Consider the following 20,229-nt stretch of genomic DNA (forward strand, 5'->3'; position numbering starts at 1 on the left):
ATTGGTCCATGACTGATCCTCGGAGCGCCTCTCATCTTCCACAGTAAAAGATTCACAAGAGGCCGACTCCACAGCCTGAGGACAGAGAGAGAGAGAGGAGAAAACATGAGGAGACGCACTGATGTGGACTCACAGCACTTACAGCGTTCAACCTCACGGCCATCATACTTTAAACATTTGTACTTCAAAAGATTTCGGTAACGAATCAGATTGAAAACAGACATCTAAAGCAATTTGGAAATACAGAGGAAGTTCTAGTTTATAAGAATAGAGCTGTTGTAGACACACAGTCTGAAACACTGCGACTCAGAGTGAGACTGCGCCACAACAAACAACAGCTGAACACAAGCCCAAGGTCGCGGAGAAAACCAAAAATGAATACAACGTTGCTATTTCTACATCAAATTGTTTCTGTGTACACCAGTATCACTTTGACAACCTCTGAATCGCTCTCACCTAATATTGTGATTCACGTTGCCCTGTTTACATTGTGCAGCCAGTGTAAATCTACATGTTGCACTGCGGTTTCCAACACCAACCATTTGATAAGAGGAGACAAGAAAGAGTTTTAAAAAGTGAATAAAACAGTTGCCTAACTAACACTTAGACTGAAACGTGTCATTTATTATAGAGCCACTTGGCATGTTTTATCGAATGGAATAATTACCCGTAAAAGTTGTCTTTGCAGGCGTCGTCCTCAGAAGAGGCCACAGTCTTTTAGGTTGTTCTTGATGATGACGTCAGTGACGGCGTCAAACACAAACTGCACATTCTTTGTGTCTGTGGCGCAGGTGAAATGGGTGTAAATCTCCTTTGTGTCCTTTCTCTTGTTCAAATCCTCAAACTGACACTGGATGTAGGCGGCGGCTTCCTCATACGTGTTGGAGCCTAAAGAAGGAAACAAAAGGGAAAAAAGATGGAGAGTTCACTTTTGCTTTTCTATTGGATAAATGGTAGATTAACTGTTCAATTATAATACACTATAGAGAAGAATAATTACAATTTGAATGTTCCTTAATGCTTTTTCATGTAGTGACAAATTATTATAACGTAGCGGGCATTCTTACCAGCGTATTCAGGGTAGCAGATGGTGAGCGGACTTTTCTTGATCTTTTCTTCAAAAAGGTCCTTCTTGTTGAGGAACAGGATAATGGACGTGTCGGTGAACCACTTGTTGTTGCAGATACTGTCGAACAGCTTCATACTTTCGTGCATTCGGTTCTGCCGGATACAAAAGAGAGATTATGTGTACAGCGGCGTCGAAGGCCAGGCTGGGTCACGGTTAACATTCAGGATGGAAACTCTGCCTGATCCGTTCGGTCCAAACAAAGGCCGTGCTGCGGTTGTTGTTGTTGTTGTGGCCAGTCATTTGTGCCTGAGTCAGAGCTAAATTACTCACCATCTCCTCGTCCTCGGCCAGCACCAGGTCGTAGTCGCTCAGGGCCACACAGAAGATGATGGCCGTCACACCCTCAAAGCAGTGGATCCACTTCTTCCTCTCGGACCTCTGACCGCCCACATCAAACATTCTGCAGGTGGGAGAGGAGAGGCGCTGCTCACAATGCAACATGGACAATGCAGGTGTTTTGACTAAAATCCTTTGCGAGAGCTGTCCGCCTGATAAATGGATCCTAAGTACCAGGTCTAGTATACCTGGCAAATATATGAGGAGTTACTCTAAAACTTAAATATGGCTTGCAATTTACCCAAACCCTGACTAGCTACAAACAGCACTTGGATATCATAAGATCAATCAAGATCAAAACAAGATTTTAGATAAAACAGCTAAAGAAGCTTTATCATTCATTTTGGGGCATTTGATTTAGACCTTCAAAAAAGACTTCAGCAGTGCACTTAAGTAGTTATAATTTGATTTAAAACTCTACTAAATAATGAGTAGTAAAGCTATAAATGCACTATATAAGGGCAGTCCTTTGGTGCCCAATATGAAGTGACATGACCTTTTCAGGCCAGCTCCTTCATTCCTGTTTATTTCGATTTCTGTGTCATTAATGGTGCTCTAAAACAAGCCTGAGCACAAAGAGCAGGATCTACACACTCCACACACTGAGTCACAACAATCAGACCAAGACCAATGCTGCATTTAGTAAGAGCCAGAGGTGTGAAGCTGGAGAAGTTCTCACTTGAAGTGGAGGTCCTTGAATGTGAAGTGTGTCTCAACAATTCCTGTGGTTTTGACTCTGGTCCTCAGGACGTCCTGCTGCGTGGGAATGTAGGTGGCCTGGGATATCCTGTCCAAGTCGTTCAAGTAGCTGTGAGAAGGACACAACAAAGATGTAAGTGCAATGAGTAAAACTGTTGGTAAAACTCTGTTAACACCACAGCCCGGGTTATGGGCTTTCACTTTGAATATTTGAGTCAATTTCAAGATAAAATAAGATTAAAATAGAGGGTCCACACTAGTAAAAGTAAAAAGACCTCAACATGAGACAACAAACCGGACTAGTGCTGAGTTTGAACATGATTTCAAAGTGGTTAGTGTTGTCGCCTCAAAGCAATAACCGAGAGAGGCTCTCTGTGCAGGTTTCTTCTTGTTCAGAAGAAGACGTTTTGAGTGTCTTCAGTGGGTTCAGATTTATAGCCGATAGGAAAGCCCCTACATGTGAGAGCAGCCATCTGCTACACAATACCTGCAGGCCACCCATGCACTGACATACGGCTCCAAATGGACCCTTCTGTTTCCACACTAAAAGGTCAAAAGGTTGAAAGTACAATGCATTTGCTCTTCTTTGTGGTCTTTTTCCATTTTAGGCTACCATTTGTGAGTAATAACATACACACAGCCACCCTTAAAATATTTTTATCCTCAATATGTTCACCAGTAATATAGTTTTAACCTCAAGGTTCCAGAAAAAAAAATTGGAGAGAAAGAACATTGGGGCTGTAGTCGATTAAAAGTATGCTCTCTGCATTGACTAAACTCAACTTAAAGGGGGCGTGACATGGTGCTGGTAAAGCTCTAAAATGATTAGGCTAAAAAGTGAATAACAAACATATTTAAGAGTAAAAAGCATCTACATAAGACATTAAACTGCCATGAAACCGTCATGAAACTGTCATGAAACTCCAATCACGCCACGCATTGTTATTTATGCTGTGGTCTGTAGAAATCCTTCATTCTAATAAAAAATAATTAGTTGACTAATAAAAGTCGACATCTACTAATTTATTGAATACGGCCTGAAGAACTACAGCCGTACTGTAGAAGACTTGATGTCTTTAAGACGGGACATCCCCCTTCATGAAAAGACTGCATATAAGATCAGAGAACCGGTTAGAAAACCACTGGTGGTTCAAATTGTGTTGCAACTGCTGAAAACAAGTATATAAAATGGCTTCCTGCCCACTAAAGTGCTGCCACGTGATGATGTCATCAGCATCTATGCCAGTGGCTATTGCACAAGACCAGAAACAAAGCATTCTGCGTATCCCAAACAGAAAGGGTTCTTTTACCCAGATCTAACACTTACAGGAATCCATTATACAGCCTCAAGTGCAAAGTTTGAGCAAACGTCCAGACTGAAACATCCGAGTGCTGTGCACAGGATTGCACTTGAATGGGTCGCACAGACTCCAATAGCAGGACATTTAGATCTACACACATTCTCTATTTGTCCTTCTGGACACCAGAGGTGCAATGTTTTCCAAAAAACTGTGTGAGGCTCCATTGAGAGCATGACTCAGGAGCTGGCAGAAAAAAAGCCACTTTCCCCATTGTTTTGTGTTTAGAAGTGACAGCGTGTGACTCACTATGCTGCGGAGTCGTTGAGCTGATATTCGCGAGAGCGGCTGAAGCAGGCCTGGACCCCTCCATCCTTCCACAGCCGTTTAATAACGCCTGCCAGCTCTGCGGTCATGAAGCCCTCCTCTGCAGAGCCCGCTAGCACAAACAGCTGCCGCGCGTCGTCCTAGAGAAGAGAGGGCCTAGTGTCAATATCATGAAGCAACCGTCAAAGTCAATACACGTCCTTATAATTAACAGCTTCACAGCTGAATGAAAGCTCAATCTGTAGACATATGGGGTTAAATCACACGTAGGAAAAACTACAAATATGTCTTTGTTCAAACAGGCTGACAGAATTCATCCGTTTGCAAAAGGAAAGTGTAGCTATAATGTGGCAGGCCTGGCTGAAGATGGAGGCAAAGACATACAGGAAGACTTTGTTAGAATTAAGTGTGATACTCAAGTCATTCCTGATCCAACTTGTACGCACTTTTGTCATGCTTCTGTCTGCTCAAGGGCAAACGGCAGAAGAAATATTGTAGCTGTATATCAGAATCACTTACAGCTCTTCCAGGATCCCCAAAGTCGATCTTAAGGCGACCCATGGCTCTGATGATGGCGATGATGGACTGGATGGTGTTGCTATAGACGACAGCCTTGTACTGCTTACACTCTTCTTCTGAGTAGCCCGCCTCGTGGATGATTCTACAAAAGCGGGTTTAAAGTAGGTACACATCAACAAGATGAACATATTGTTGAATCATTGCTGCTAATACACCTCTCATTAAGCTTATTGATATGTGCTATATCTAAAAGACTAATGGACACAGTATGGATCTGCATTGACGGATTGAGCTTCGTCTCTCGCCACAATCCAGTACACGCGAGGCTATTTGTACTCTGTGTAACATTACCCAGCATTACCAAATAACATCATCAATAACATTTTCCATATTTGAGAGGTGTTGATGTGTGATGATGTGACAATAATAACTTACTTCATCTGCTTAACTATTGTGCTTTTCCCTGATTCGCCAGCACCTGCAAAACAAACAAAAGCACAATTCAAAACGGAGAAAGAAATCAAACTAATAGGAGAATGCCATGCGTTTCAGGACATGTTTGTAAAGGTTTAAAGTAAACTCCAGGGTTTGCAGGTTTCATACAACATAAAGACAATACAGTGTTGTCTTTGCAGAGTAAATGTTATGACCTAAATAGCTTCAGCCATGTGACAATGTGACAATTCAAATTGGATTAGATTGCGATGCATCTTTCAGCCCTAATCTGGCCTAAACTTTCAATTGTTTCAAATGTTTCACTGTCAAGGCCTTCTGTCTTAGCGTGGGCCACATTGAGCAATAAAACAATAAAACGGATCCACTGGCAGTATTGTAAAGGGACCGAAAACACCGCGACGCAATCGGAGACGGAAAGCCTCTTTGGCACAGAATTAGACCGTTGATGGTGTAGTTGACCGATGAGGCAACGCCATGATGAATAGAGCAGAAGGAGGGAGAGAGAGGATGAAGAGCATCAGACAATTTCACATGTCACAGCGCCATGGCAACAGCTCTCTCTAATATCCCGGGCGCCTCAAGTCACCACAGTCACCTGAAGAGGCAAGCGTTTAAGCGTTTGTGTGCGACATGTTGGCTTTTTACACGTGCAAAATAAACCTACTGCAGTCTTCTGTTTTAATGTATTTTTTGTATTCGTCATACATAGTACAAGTAGAGCTGTAACTGATGCGACACGTACACAACTCAACATGAGCTTTCGCCTAAACATGGACAATTCAAAAGGGTCTAAAAACACGGTCTTTAAAACGTGCAGTTGGACATTTCAGGCATTGCCACATTCGGCACAGATTGCGATATTTACAGATGGTGCAGCTTTGGTTCGTTTTCAACCACGACTGGAGCCTCAAGGTGATCAACTTAAGCGCAGATAAACATTTGAGTTCCGTGGGGAGCGAGTTCCACAGTTTCAACACTGTCCAAATGTATTTAGTTAGTGTGGGATTGTGCGGTCGTTACTCCAGGGGCTTCTAGTGACTCTGGTGCTGGTTTGTCTCTGGATGAACGAACAAAGTGGCTCTGTAGCTAGATTATGTACACGTTTGAATATTACTGTAGTTTAAGAGAGTATAATTCATATATAATAAAATCAAAATTGGTTGTCGGATATCGTTAAGTACATTAATAGGCCCAGAAAAAGAAAACGGATAACTAGAATAATCACACAACCCAATCATTAGATGTGATTTTTGGTGCGTTTACATGGTCAAGCGAAAACATGTGGTGACCCGTGTCAGTTGATGAATGCATTTTTAGAGAAAACTGTTGCATTTGGAAGACAACATTTTAAAATAACTACTTCAATCTTTAACATTTTCACTTTCATTTTGTCTTTGCTACAATCATTTGCCTTTTAGTGTAATTTCCCTTGTCAATAGCTGCACACGAGTGAATAATCAGTAATAAATCAGATTACGCACATGATCACACGTAACTGTTTAAATTGCATTTGAAAATGCCAGAAATCAGATAACAATCAGATATTTGCTGTGCATGTGACACTGTGGCTACTAATGATTATTATATGTGATCTTCCTTAAACATTGAGCATACATCTGTGAGTTTGGAGGTTCTACATCCGTCTAAAGCCTTGTTTCCGTGGGTTATTACACCATGCAGAGCTACTGAGAGGTGAATAAGAGCCAATAAAAGCACAAACGAGCATGAATAAACCATTTTGTGATCCTACCGAGTATACCACATTATAACAATAACACCAAGATGCCAGACCAACAGCTCCAGCATTGGGATTACTGTGTAACACTATCAAAAAGCAGCGTCTGTTGACAAGACGTGTGCTAGAATTCCTATAAACCTCTGAGCACCGGCAGCACACCGAGAGCTCTGGCTTGGCACTTCAGCGCTGGTATAATTGGATAAGATTCACCTGAGGACACATTGTTTTAATTACTTGTCACTACTCTGGTGCTGGAGAGCTCCTGAGAGGCGGGGCTCTGTGTGCTCGGAGGGCAAACACGGAGCAGTGTGAAGCCATTAGGAGGCTGCACACAGACGGGCGCGCAGCTGGACATGGCGGCCGGACATGAGCATCGGCCAGAGTACTTCACACAGCACTGCAGACACTCATCGCACTACCTGTCAGCTCTTTCTTTTCATTTGGACTTATTTTGTTTTGAGGAGAACAGTGGAAATGCAGTCGATCCCTCAAACTTCAACTGGACCATGTGTTTAAAAAGATTTATAGAATGAAAACAAAAAAAATATACTAAATAATGCCTTAGTTAATTAGCGGTGGCTCTCATACTCTGCAGTGTTCATTTCACAGACTAAATATTTTTTCATAGTTTTTGTTAGCGTGATATTTGTTGTGTTCTTGTTTATTGTTTATTAAGCCTTAGAAAGTCATTATTAGGCTTATCACAAAAGGACAAAAACTGTTCTCATACATTATTGTGGACTAAATCTATGACTAAAATGTGATATTTTTGTTGCAGAAAACCAGACCATATACAGACTATGCCTGGGTTTTACCACGATAATATGTATCCCGATACAGGGTTCATGATATATGCCTATCCTATTTTACAAAAGTATGTGTATATTGTGCTGAAAAACAACATGCATGGGGAATTCCACATCCACAATGCTTTTATTATTATCGGAACACAAATAATTGATGAAGAACTACATTTATCCAACTCATTCCACGGTCCAATTGTTTGAGTAACTTTGCAATGAGAGATTTAACAGTGTTTGTGTTGCAGACAGTCCCTTGCAAAGCTCCTGCTGAGTGTGGGCTGTGTTCCTATAGGTTTGGGTTGTATTGGGTCAGTAAAACGGTTAAAGGACGGATACAATTTTGACTAGGAATGAATTGCACATGAGCCTTATTGTGATCTATCTACTATAGTTTAGAAGTATCACCATACAGCCCTCTGTATATAGCGATAGTCGTGTGCCAAGATGTATTTGATATGTTTATAGTTTAAAGCCCTAGAACAAAACAAATGTCTATGGAGCAGTGCAATAGAATTGATCATTTTCTGGTTGACTAAAGCTATCATAGACTTACTAGACTAAATTAGCATCAAATGTTCGTTGAATAAAACAAGTCTAATACTAAGAAAAAATAGGCAAATTATAATTTGTGTTTAGTCCTCTATCATAGCAAGGTTTGAACCCAGTTTAGTCATGATTCCTACCAGCTGTGACCCCATTTTAGTCCGGGTTTAGTCCTGGTTTTGTCGTACGTGAGGGACTCTGATGAGGCAGCAGAACACCAGTGATATGACGCGGGTGTGGCATCTGTGGAGAGCCGCCCCTAATGCACCATCTTCTCACAAGTGGAACCACAAACCTCACCTAATGTATTTATGCAGAGTCCTGTTACACACCTACGCCTTTGATACGCCACCCCAAAAAGCCTGCAGACCCCAAACCTCTGCACCAGCTGTTTTCTGTTTCCAGTGGTTTGGCCTATTTTAGGAAACTGCAGGCTAACACTTGCAGCACTAAAGGAGGGATTTCAGCCTCTTCCAGAGAACAGAGCAGCTTCTATCTGCTAACCTTAAACACATCTCACTTTTGGAACTTGCCCAGGTGGATTTTCCCAATAACTACAGAGGCAGAGCAGAGGGGGACTGTTGCAGAACAATGGACAAATGTGATTCAAATGGCTACCATGCCAAGTCATATGTTGCAGCTTATTGTGTTGGGACTAAAAGTGTATTTGATTGTCTACAACATGGAACAAGCCTTTACATCGCTCCATCTGGAGGTCCTCAAAGTATTCCTTCCACTGTCCGACGACATCCCCATTCAAGGTCAACAGGTCTCCACCCGCACCGTGAACGGTGTTGGTGAAGCACGTTTCCCTCTCGTTCACTGAGTGAATTCCAACACGTGGCGGCTGAGCTGAGGGGCCCACACCAGCCCGCCGCCTCTCCCCACGGGCAACACCAGAGAAGTGGAGCGTCCAGCCCCTCTCGAGAAGATGGGTTCCAGAGGCCAAACTGTGCGTGGAGGTGAGGCCGACTATCTAAACGATACCGCTCTTTCCCCCCCAGCGAGGTGACGCTCCATGTCCCCAGAGTCAGTTTCTGTGTCTGGAGATCTGGTCGCCGTGGCCCCTGCCGTCAACTGCCACCCAGATCTTTCTGAACTGGCCCCTTATGGATCCTCCTGCAGATGGTCAATGGAAGGACGGCCACACGTCGCTCGTTCGGGCTGTGCCCTAGATGCTCGCCCCAGGCCTGGCTCCACGATGGGGCCCAATCAATGCCAATCCCAGCGACGTAAATGGCTTTGATATTAGTCCAGCCCCCGATAAAGGGCTTCTTAAGAGTTGACCGTCGACTGGCCAATAATAATCTGTCTGTTTGAGATAACATGTTGAAAGAGCAATGTTACACATCGCTTGTTAAATACTATAGCTTGTTGGAATGTATTTATTTATTATTCATTTATTCATACAATTAATTTATTTATTTATCTATCATCACACATTGTGTAGATTTATTTTCTGCATGTAAATACACACAAAAACAACTTTCTAGCTCGTCGGTTTCTTCTAGTTATTTGAGTTGTTCTGGCCATGTAAATCTGCTCACCGTCATTTAGTCTCAATCTCCATCACCTCTTACTCCAAATATTTTATCTTTTAAAGTTATTGTATCTGATCACTATTTTTTTTCTTTGTTTTTTTCCCATTGAAGACAATAGGAGAAGTCACTAAAGGATTCCAGCTGGCCTGGAGCGTTTTTGAACCTAAATCACACGGCCTGATCTGCATAAATGCACACTGGCACAGACGGAACCATCCACAAAGATGTACGGAGGAACAAACGTGCATAGATTATTGTATTTATTGTGATAAAACAACTTTAACATTTATAGTCGCTGGCCCATGTGGTAATTACCATAAGGTCGCAATGTAAAGTGATTCATAAAAATACACCTTAGAAAGTCTTAGAAATATGGAAGTGAGAACTGAATGTGAAACAAATATTTTCTGTTCATTTCTTATGATTGAAAAGGGTTAATCTGTACAGAAAGTAAAGACTTATTATAATTTATGAGAAATGTTTTCTGAGAATTGTTGGAAAGGCCACTGAAGATTAGACACACAAAGCGGCTTTGTACCAGAGTGAGCATTTTGTAACTGATCAAGCTATAAACAACCTTGCCATATAAAAGGTTATTTAGTTATTTATGTGCATAGTCCACATAATGGCATAGTTATTAATCAGAAATGAGGTCAAAACATCTGCCATTTGACAGTTTAAAAGGCAAATTCTCCCACATCATCCAGACCTCCAGCAGTTTAAGGATGAGCTCAACTTAAAGCACTGATCCAGAGTCCTTAATATTCATTAGTGCCATTAGTACTTCACCGACACAACTGCAGCTCAACCTTTGTGGTAGAGGAACATCCTTTGTAATCCTGCTCACTTTTGATAAAAACACAAACAAGCTGTGGCTGCATTTCTAATCCACAACTTTTAAATAGCATCTTTTCCGGCAAGACAAATACACTCAAACTCATAAGAGCGAGTGTGGTGAGCTGCAGCACACGGCTCTTTCATATTTAATGCTTCAGTCATAGCGGTGTTCTCATTTTACCAGCCATCTCTGCCTCTCTCCTGGCGTCAGTCTGCCCTCACTTCAGGCAGTAGTAGCCTCACTGTCCGTTACCTGGCTACAGGGCTGAGTGGGTCCCACACTAATGACAGGAAATGGTGCCATAAAACATGTGTGCAGGGGGGAAAAGACCAGAAAGAGCACAAAAATAGGTACTGGATGAGGATTTCAGCAGGTCACACAATATATAGAGTTCAAATATTGTTAGACAGCTCGACTGGTGTGTCACAAAAGACTGAGGCAACAGCCGCGCAGCAGAAACTTGACCCGACTTGTTCACTTTTAATCAGCAGGCTCATTCTGGCCTGCGAGCACCTGAAGAATGCAGTTGGTCCTTCACGTGAAAATATGTCTGCTTGTTCAAACAAATTGCCAACCAAGAAAAAAAAAGGTCTCTGCATGGTACACATACTGTTATCTAAGCCTGAGAAAGTCACAGTGCGGTGATGAGGTGAAGACAAATGCAGATTGTTTAGTTGAGCAATGTAAATGTACCAGCGCTATATGAATCGCTTTTGTAAGGCAGCGTAATGGTTTTGATTTGCATTCATTACACTGCTTTTTAATCTCATTTTCTAACAGTATTTGTGGGTTTTTTGCTTAGCGCTACCCAAAGACTTCCTTCACACGCGTCTGCAGTACACAGCAGTGGGCAGTCCTGCATCAGACTGAGGATATGTGTCCTTTAACCCACATAACATGTGTGTGCATGTCAACATTACCAAAGCTCACCTCGTTGCAGGGCCGGTGGAAAATTTTTGCACTTATAGTCTCTATTTACAATCACAACAGTGCTTCCCCACATGTAAGTAATGTCTCTTATTTACACATGGCCAGGCTCCTAGATGCAAACCTTTACTGTTGTGCACACAGGGCCACAATTGACTGAAGATATGACAACACACAAAAGGAGGCTGCAAATAAAAATGGCGAAAACACCTCTTATAGATGAACGTCAAATTATGAATTCTATCCAGTAACACAGCAGACAAACATATCATTTGAATGTGTTGACAAACTTGACCCCTTTAAATGCCACAGTAACACGCAACGTTTAAAATTGTGTCATTTACATATAAACATATTTTCTTCTTCATTCTTGCTACTGGGCAACGCAGATGCACTGTTAAACTAAAAAGAGTAAGGAAAGTAGCAGAGATCGGCCTGCATAAAGTTTTCATGCACTTTCACTGACTGGGGCCCCTAATGAACAGTGGCCCTACTTTCACTGCAGCACATTCTACACTTCACCGCGTAGACTGAGAGGGAACGTGCCTTTGGTGGAAGGATTCAGTCGATGCAAATGGTTGTTTGCCACGCTTAAACGCTGTTAAAGTCAAACATGTGCATTAATTTAACAAACTGACACAACAAACAATTAAAACAGGCCCCGCTCGTCATCAAGCCAATTACACTCCATTGGGATTCGCGATACTAACGCAGAAACGCACCGTTGTTTCATCAGAAAAAAGGGGGTTTTCTCTGGGGGGATCCGCGGGCCACTCCACTAAACCAACCCGGTGTTAGACGTGTCTTTTGCCGCATACCCGTACCCACACCCGTCCGCGTACGGGGCAAGTTGACCACCGCAGCCTCCCCGCGCGCGCCAGTGCCCCCCTCTTACCGAGCAGCAGCAGCTTGACCTCCCGGGCCGCTTTCTCCCCGTCGTCCCGCAGGTTCCTGTCGATCATTTTGCTGCGCTCCACCGCCGCCTTGTCCTCCGTGCTCAGCGTGCATCCCATCTTCAGGAGTGAACGGTTCTACAGGCGCAGACAGACACGCGCGCGCGCTATCGACATGAAACGGTCCGACTGCCTTTCCCCGCACACACACACGCCCTTTTCCCCCAAAAAACGGCCAGGCGATCGCTGCCCGTGCGCGAAAGTACCGTGTGTTTTTTGGGGGGGGAAGAACGGTTGAGTGAACGCGGTTATAGGGTGTCAGTAAAAAAAAAAGTCCGTCATCCAAATACGAAACTACTGTGACATCCAGGTGGTGGTGGTCGTGTCCATCCGCTGCAGCAGAGTGTGCATGGATGTGGCTCTGAGGCGCTGCACAGGCTGAGGCACAGGTCAAGAGCCGCGCAGACACGCAGCCGCACTTCCGCCAGGCCTTTCACTGTAAAAGCCTCATGCGCCGGCACTGTGCTGTGTGTGTGTGAGAGCCGTCGTGTACATCCACGCTCTTGTTTTGAAGTATAGAATGGCGCTAGATTGCGGGTTTGCCACGTGACTGTATTTGACTTGGCTATAAACTATTCTAGTGTTTTTATATTTAAATAAACTAATCCCGACTATTGCGGGGTAAATAATGCCAAGCAGGAGTTCCCATGTGCATGCTGATGGGTTAGGGTTAGGGTTCAGCAAACATTATGCATGCCTTATTTGATATAACTTCCTTTTATTATTGTCCATCGTTGTATGTTGCACCGAATCACAAGTTCCTAACTAGCCTGGAAATTTTGTTCACAGACAATGGCAATAAACCCTTTCGAATTCTGGATCTATTCCAGGTGCCTGACCAGAGCAGGCTTTGTTGCACCCATACTTTGTTGCACCCATACTTTGTTGCACCCATACGCGGGTCGGTTAAAGTGCAGTGGACTGTGGGATTTGTATGTAGACAAATTTAAGCATTGTTTGGCATTCAAATGTTCCATTCCTGAATCTTCGTGGCATTTCCATCTGGTAAGAACATGTAAATGTTGTTCCTAATTATCTTTGGTCTATTAAACCACAGACCGTACATCTGACGTTACTAAGGTTACTTCTTCCATATATCCACATTGCTTTTCTCAGTCTGGTGCACAGACATGGGCCCTACAGAAATATTAAAGAGACATTACACTATCTGGCCCTCCACAATTGGCTTAAAGGACAGTGGAAATTGTGGCCTTTAAGCTCTACTGAAGAATGATAGAATAGCGCCCCCCAGTGGTTACCACTGAGCTATAAAACAGTTCACAAACACATTTACGTCACTCGTTAGTGTACAATGTATGTATAAAAACACATTATCATTTCAAAACATGCATACAAGTTCATTGTGTATACATCAATGTTCATATCAAACAAATACATTATTCACAATAAGTGATCAGCAATTTACTGTAATCGTTACTATCACCGAGTCTGATCAAGATACTGCTCACACTAGATAACATGAACCATATAACCTCATATACCACGAAATACTTTCTTAAAACATGCAGAACGTATGTTTAACATTGTTTCTGCGTTACACAGTTGTACTTGTACATAATTATTTGCAACAATTACACAATTAAAAAGAGTTTCTGTTTGTGCTGAGCTGCTATAATGTAATGAATCCACTTCTTGGAATTTTGAGATGTTGTTGTTATCTTATATAAATGACTGATCACTATTATCAGTGTATTGGGGCTGAACTTCAGACTTTCCCATTCATAATTGCTTACTGTATAACCACAGTTATGAGGGTCACTTGTGCGCCTGTGTTGGCCTTGTTCCTGTTCCTTCACCTGGCCTCAGCTGATTTGTCACCAACACTGCTGCTGCTGCTGCTGCTGCTGCTGCTGCTGCTGCCTCCTTGAGTTCTTGCTGCTGCTGCCTCTGCTACAACCGGCACCAAACAAACACTCCAGGTCTGCACAGAGTAGCACTGAGCAGCGACAGAAGGAGCCCAGTCTGCCAGAGAGGCGGGCATACGGACACTGGAAGGACAGACACGCACACACACGCACACACGCCCGTCGCCATGGGATGCTGTAGGTACTGGCTGATCGCTGGAGCTGTTATTGGAGCACTTGCAGCCATCCTGGGAGGCATCCTTATTCCACTGGGGAACAGTATCATAGAGGGGACAGTGACCAAGGTAAGCGTGTTTGCGTGGTCTGTGTTGCCGTGTAGGGTGGATCTCATAATGTGAAAATGTGAGGTCAAGGTGAATAAGGAGAAAGAGAGAGGAAGACTGTGATAAATAGCTTGTGGGTGTTCTGTTGTTTTCCTGATAAACAAACGCTCAGCAGAATAATTATCTACAAAGTCAACAGTGGGAAATGACAGCATCTGTCACTGACACATGGCAGAGACAGAGAGGAATGTGTGCAGACCTTTCATGTGATATGTGCTGTTTTGAGGTGTGACAAAAATAGATTATCTGCTGGTCCTAGGAAGCCGTCATCGAGCCTGGAACGACCGCCTATGACAACTGGGTGGCCTCAGGGGTGGTAGTGTACAGGCAGTTCTGGTTCTTCACTGTGAAAAACCCCATAGAGGTCATCGAGTATGGGGCAACTCCAGTGGTGAAGGAGAAAGGACCTTACACGTACAAGTAAGCTCTAAATACACACAACCATACCATGCAGCTTTATTATCTATACTTTCTGTCTGTGTATTATTATTATTATTGTGTGTATCAGCTGTCAGACCAGGGCTGGGCAAGAGTGACTCATTTGCAGATCGAAATGTTTGGCTTGGTGTCAGTTCTCTGTCCCTAAAATGATTTGCGTGTTGGATGGTTTTGAGCAGAGTTCAGGTTTTAGAGGAGTAAATTCGATAAATGTGTGCGTTTATTGGCACTAGAGTTTTATTGCCTTTTCTTACTTTATGTACAGTATCTTATTATTCGATATTGGTTGTACATAGTCGGTGTAATCCCTCTGATCCATTGTAGAAAAAGCTTCAGTTAAAACGTTTTCTTTTTCCAAAACATTGTCCAGATGGCTGGATCTTTTTCTACAATTAGTTTTACATAAGAAACCAAAATCAAATTGAAAACTTAGAATTTTAGAAAGAACTTAGAAACTTTCAATTTGAATGAAATAAACATTTGTCATGAATGTTTTGCCGTTTTTCAGAGATTAGTCTTAAAAGCGATATTAAAGAAAGGGAGACACACAATTTCACATAATTTGTTATCAATCTGAAATCATTTTTTAACAAATCTAGCCCAAGAACAGAACGCTCCTTATTATTATTTTGACTGCAACATGTTAGCTGTATTACACATAGCTCACAAGCCAAATATCAGATTTAGCCAATTTTGAATGACATGTTCCCTATGCTCTCTTAGGACAAGATTCCTCCCCAAAGAAAACATCACGTTCAACGCCAATAACACAGCCTCCTTCTTGCTACCTTTGACCGCCATCTTTGACCCCTCTATGTCTGTTGGTTCGGAGGAAGATGAAGTGGTTGTTCTGAACGTGGCTGTTGCTGTAAGAGATTGTCACCCGCCTGCTATAACGTCATTAATCACCCGCTGCATGCTGCCGCTAATTCTGCTGGATGCCACCTTTGCTCCAAGTCTAAACCAGGCTAACGTTAATGAATACCAACTGCCACATACACATGCCAATACAAACAATCTTAGCTGTAAATATCTTTTCAACATTGATGAAGTTGCCATGCAAGTCCGGCCCGAGTCATTTCCTGAGTGCCATTAAAGTGAAGTAAAGATGACATTTAGTACTTTCTGCTTTTCTGTCACAGGGAGCTTACTCACTTGTCCCTAAAGCACTGCACATTGTATTGGAGCGGATGATCAAGACCAGCAACTCATCCCTGTTTCACTTCCGTTCAGTGAAAGAGCTGCTCTGGGGCTACAGGGACCCACTGTTGAAAGAAACGGTGGCATTGTTTGAAGTAAATATCAATTATAAAAGACATTTCAGAAGCATTTGGAATAAGAAAAGGTGTTTCATTTCCCCCCCTGTTTTAGAATGGAACATTTGATGGTCCCTATAATGTGTTTACCGGCAAAGATGACATCTCAAAAGTGTCGGTGATTGACAGATTTAGAGGGGAAAGGTGAGCAATGCCAACGGCTCATTTATACCAGTCAGTGTTATGATTCTACTGTATTTTGTTCACAGTAAATTGACTTTCTGGAACGACTCATACTGCAACATGCTCAATGGGACAGGTATAAAGTTGAGCTAAAATAGTTTGGTTCAGGTTTAGTTCATTGTTGTTTTTATTTTCTTCAGATGCGTCCTCGTTTGCACCCTTCATTGACAAGACGAAACCGCTCTACTTCTTCTCATCCGACATTTGCAGGTGAATTACAAATATATTCTTCAATGAATGAGCACTAGAGGGCAGGGCAGAGCAGTACTTACAAAATAAAGAGGGAGCAGTTTTCTGTGATCACTGTTGGCATGGTGACAGCAGCTCGCCACACTTCTACCTCCACAGATCAGTTTCTGCGAGCCATGTAAAGACGTATGACCTGAAAGGCATCAAAGTCTACCGCTATTCTCTCCTGCCGTCCACTCTGGCCTCCCCCCTGGACAACCCGGACAATCACTGCTTCTGCCATAACCAAGTGGTCTCTAGGAACTGTACCTTGGCAGGTGTACTGGACATCAGCACCTGTCAAAATGGTCAGTTTGTTTTATACACGGCCCTCAATGCTTCCTGGGAGTTGCAATTAGATTAGTAATTTACGAGTAGGAGTAATGTACATATGAGCGAACAATTTAGTACTAATATTGTCATTTGATGTATGATTGTTGGCATTAGTAACAGCACAAACCATGATGTTCAATCACACATGCTTTGGAGCCCTGTACAACATTTCCTTTGTTACTATGTTGTATTTCATCACACTGTTAAACTGGTGTTCATCTTAGTTCTTACTTTTCTCTTTTAGTCCTTGGTTCATCCCAGAGTTTAGTCATTAAAGTACACCTACTGGTACTTTTTGAGTCTATACTTCTCTGTTAGACTGTCCCTTTCTCTCTTTGAACAGGAAAACCCATCTACATCTCCCTGCCACATTTCTTGTCGGGGAGCCCCTGGCTCATAAATGCTGTTGAGGGTCTCAATCCCAACCCGGAGCATCATGATACCTTCCTCGATGTTGAGCCGGTAAACCACAACTTTCTCTTGTAAAAGCTTGGACTGCTTTCCTACTTACTGTTTCCCCCTCATTATTTTATATTTGTGGCTCCAGACAACAGGATTTACACTGAACTTTGCCAAGAGGATCCAAGTAAACATGATGTATGGACCATCAAACGTTATCACGTAAGTGGTTTATTCAAAGACAGATGTTTATTTTATTGATTGCTGAAAATGACTTCTTTCTCTTGCAGAGTACTCAAGAAAGTTAAGGATTATACAATATTCCCTGTCGTCTGGCTCAATGAGGTAAGTAAATACTAGAACTAAAGATAATGTTCCACCTCTTTACATAAACCTTTGCATTCAGTGTCGCTTAGTGAAACAACTTGTCTTTATTTTTGATCAGCAGAAGCAATTTCCCTTATCATTTTTAAAGCTTCATTTTGTTTGCTCAAAGCTGGAACTCCAAAACATGCCATTTCAGCAGGTCTAAAACCATAAGAAAAATGCTTTAACTTTTCAGTCCAGTTAAAAAATGTAGTGTGCAATAAATCAAATGTGTTGAAGTAAAAGTAAAACATATCCACTGTAAAATGTCCAGAACAGTAAGTACAGAACAGACACCTAGGACATTCTTAAACTTATGATGATTATATATTGTACACATTGGGTAGAAGCTGAAGAGAGATTGCCTCTGCAGATTTCATGGACAGGTTGGATGTTCTGTCCCACCCGCATTTCCTAACCAAACAGAACATCATTTAACAAACTGAGCACAACCAGTGGAAGTTGTAGCAGCTGCACCACGCATCACTACAAACACAAAGTTTGTTGGTTTCCTTTGTCCTCAGACAGCCACGTTGGACGATGCCACCGCTGACATGATCAAGCAGGAGCTCGTGTCCAGGATCGTAGCTCTGTCCATGGCGCAGAAGGCTTTACTGGGAGCAGGGCTGCCCCTCTTTGTCGTCTGCTTGATTTTATACCTCTTACAACGTAGGAACAGAAACCAATCCAAACTGGCTTAAGACGAGACTCTGCCAATGTGCTCACTCCTGGTGCATTTCAGCTGCTGCTAAACACCACGCCTTTTGATATAGACTTGCACTTTTTTGTAACCTCCAAATGATTTATAAGGCCATATATTTTCTTTGATACTGTGATTTTGTAAAGCCCACGGAGGTATAAAAGGTGTGTTTGCTGGGTTTTACATGGGACAGTGAATAATACTGTTCAGCTTAATCAGGGAAGTATTATAGCACATGGACGCCTGTTAACAGGCGTGCATGTGTGACGCCTGTTGTCAGGTACACAAACTTTAGGGACAATATTCTGTGAAAGTAATGTGATAGTCAAATAAAACATGTACTGAACAACCAAAGTTTTCTATTTACTTCTAGCCATCTGGTTATAGAGAGTTAAATACAAAATATATCAAACACTACGAGTATTTATTATAACGCTTTCTAATCTTTAAAAAGGAGCATGTGATCTTGCTTACATATAGTAAGTGGTGAGTCTTTGATATAATTAAGGATAGTAATGTCCAAAAACATGAATGCGTATGATTTGAATCTTTCTGTTGTTGTGCCCTCGAGCAAGACACGTCGAGATGCATGATTTCAAGTTAGTTGGAGATCTGAGAGTGCAATGACGGCCACATTTCTGACAGTCTGCCCCAGGACAACTGTGGAAACAGAGACTGAGGAATGACTATAACGCAGCGTAAGTGACTAAACAAGTATGAATTATGAATCAATGACACAGCAAAATTTTAAAGACGGAATGAAACAGACACAGAAGAGTTACAATGACTGAGATTAGGCAATTAACATCAGTGGCTCAGGAGGTTGGGGGTTTGAATCCCGCTCCTGGCATAGGCCCAGTAGAGGTATTGCACTGTATATAATGTAACCTTTTCCATAGAAGATATTGACAAAATAATATGTTACTGGAATGAGTATTGTGATAATGATAATCACGCAATATTATGTCAATACAAAACAAATGTGTTAAAACATTTTGTATTGGATGACCCAACATATGTGTATCACCGTTTTTTTCATAGTTTTGGCCGGGGTATGTATATATTTATACTCCGGAGAGACTTATATGTGATTTTATTTGTTATTTTCACACTTACAACCGCATTTCATACCCCAGTGCGACTTATATATGTTTTTTTCTTCTCTGTTATGCATTTTTTTTTTGGCTGGTGCGACTTATACTCCAGCGCAACTTATATATGTTTTTTTTTCTCTATTGTGCATTTTTTTGGCTAGTGCGACTTATATATGTTTTTTTCTTCTCTATTGTGCATTTTTTTGGCTAGTGCGACTTATACTCCAGTGCGACTTATATATGTTTTTTTCTTCTCTATTGTGCATTTTTTTGGCTAGTGCGACTTATACTTTGGAAAATACGGTATATCATATTTGAAACAGTACAAAGAGGTTTTTTTTTCACGTCCATTTTTAGGTGTTTTAAATGCATGTTGTTTTTGATAATACACCACACTTATTCTCAAAAATGCTCAATAGTGTCAATATTTCAGTAATCTTCCCACCTCTACATTTACAAAAGAACGTTTATACGTGGTTGTTGCTGTGCCAGTGTGATGATGGTTTATTAGCCAGTGTTGACTGTAAAACCAGGTAGAGTTACTCCAGTGCAGTGGACAAAACCCGTCGTACAAATAACTCGATCCTGCCCTGCTAATCAAACCTCCACTGTGCACGAGCTCGTCGGGATTTATTCAGTTCCCTCCCCACCTGGCGCGGTCCATAAATCAAAAGCAGAGCGGTAAAAGACGACCTGGTGGTGATTACGCTGGAGCTGGATCAGCTGGAGTGCTTCAGCGAGACAGCGGCGTTTCTCCACAGCAGGAGGCCACACTTGAGCTTTATGGTTTTTTAATGACCCTCAGCACGCTATTGGGTTACTTTAATTTTTACCATTCTTTTTCTATTGCAGATGA

General features: G+C 42.1%; 2 protein-coding genes across 2 annotated transcripts; one reads left to right on the plus strand and one right to left on the minus strand.

The window, feature by feature from the left end:
• Window positions 1-681: 681 nt before the first annotated feature.
• Window positions 682-12,190, minus strand: gnai1 (guanine nucleotide binding protein (G protein), alpha inhibiting activity polypeptide 1). The gene is made up of 8 exons (XM_072455150.1): window positions 12,050-12,190; window positions 4,744-4,786; window positions 4,309-4,450; window positions 3,772-3,929; window positions 2,145-2,273; window positions 1,400-1,529; window positions 1,068-1,221; window positions 682-888 (listed from the first exon to the last, which is right to left on the minus strand). The coding sequence occupies exons 1-8, from the start codon at window positions 12,165-12,167 to the stop codon at window positions 698-700; spliced, it is 1,065 nt and encodes a 354-aa protein (XP_072311251.1). The 5' UTR covers window positions 12,168-12,190; the 3' UTR covers window positions 682-697.
• Window positions 12,191-14,159: 1,969 nt separating this feature from the next.
• On the plus strand, window positions 14,160-18,533 carry cd36 (CD36 molecule (CD36 blood group)). Its single transcript, XM_072455151.1, has 12 exons — window positions 14,160-14,277; window positions 14,576-14,736; window positions 15,478-15,622; window positions 15,897-16,049; window positions 16,126-16,214; window positions 16,280-16,329; window positions 16,394-16,463; window positions 16,602-16,789; window positions 17,158-17,276; window positions 17,362-17,435; window positions 17,504-17,558; window positions 18,104-18,533. The coding sequence occupies exons 1-12, from the start codon at window positions 14,161-14,163 to the stop codon at window positions 18,278-18,280; spliced, it is 1,398 nt and encodes a 465-aa protein (XP_072311252.1). The 5' UTR covers window position 14,160; the 3' UTR covers window positions 18,281-18,533.
• Window positions 18,534-20,229: the final 1,696 nt, after the last annotated feature.

The sequence above is a fragment of the Eucyclogobius newberryi genome, unplaced genomic scaffold, assembly GCF_026437365.1.
Source record: "Eucyclogobius newberryi isolate DKJ021-1_F unplaced genomic scaffold, fEucNew1.0.hap1 SCAF_2, whole genome shotgun sequence".
Lineage (NCBI taxonomy): Eukaryota > Metazoa > Chordata > Actinopteri > Gobiiformes > Gobiidae > Eucyclogobius > Eucyclogobius newberryi.

What these genes read in the sequence shown, in the direction of transcription:
- gnai1 (XM_072455150.1), bottom strand. Translation starts at nt 12,167, where the DNA reads ATGGGATGCACGCTGAGCACGGAGGACAAGGCGGCGGTGGAGCGCAGC. An exon ending in CTCAACGACTCCGCAGCATA is followed by an intron (nt 2,274 to 3,771) that starts GTGAGTCACACG and finishes TCCTTCTCACAG; the next exon opens with CTACTTGAACGACTTGGACA. An exon ending in CTGCTACCCTGAATACGCTG is followed by an intron (nt 889 to 1,067) that starts GTAAGAATGCCC and finishes TTCCTTCTTTAG; the next exon opens with GCTCCAACACGTATGAGGAA.
- cd36 (XM_072455151.1), top strand. Translation starts at nt 14,161, where the DNA reads ATGGGATGCTGTAGGTACTGGCTGATCGCTGGAGCTGTTATTGGAGCA. An exon ending in AAACGGTGGCATTGTTTGAA is followed by an intron (nt 16,050 to 16,125) that starts GTAAATATCAAT and finishes CCCCTGTTTTAG; the next exon opens with AATGGAACATTTGATGGTCC. An exon ending in CCTTCCTCGATGTTGAGCCG is followed by an intron (nt 17,277 to 17,361) that starts GTAAACCACAAC and finishes TTGTGGCTCCAG; the next exon opens with ACAACAGGATTTACACTGAA.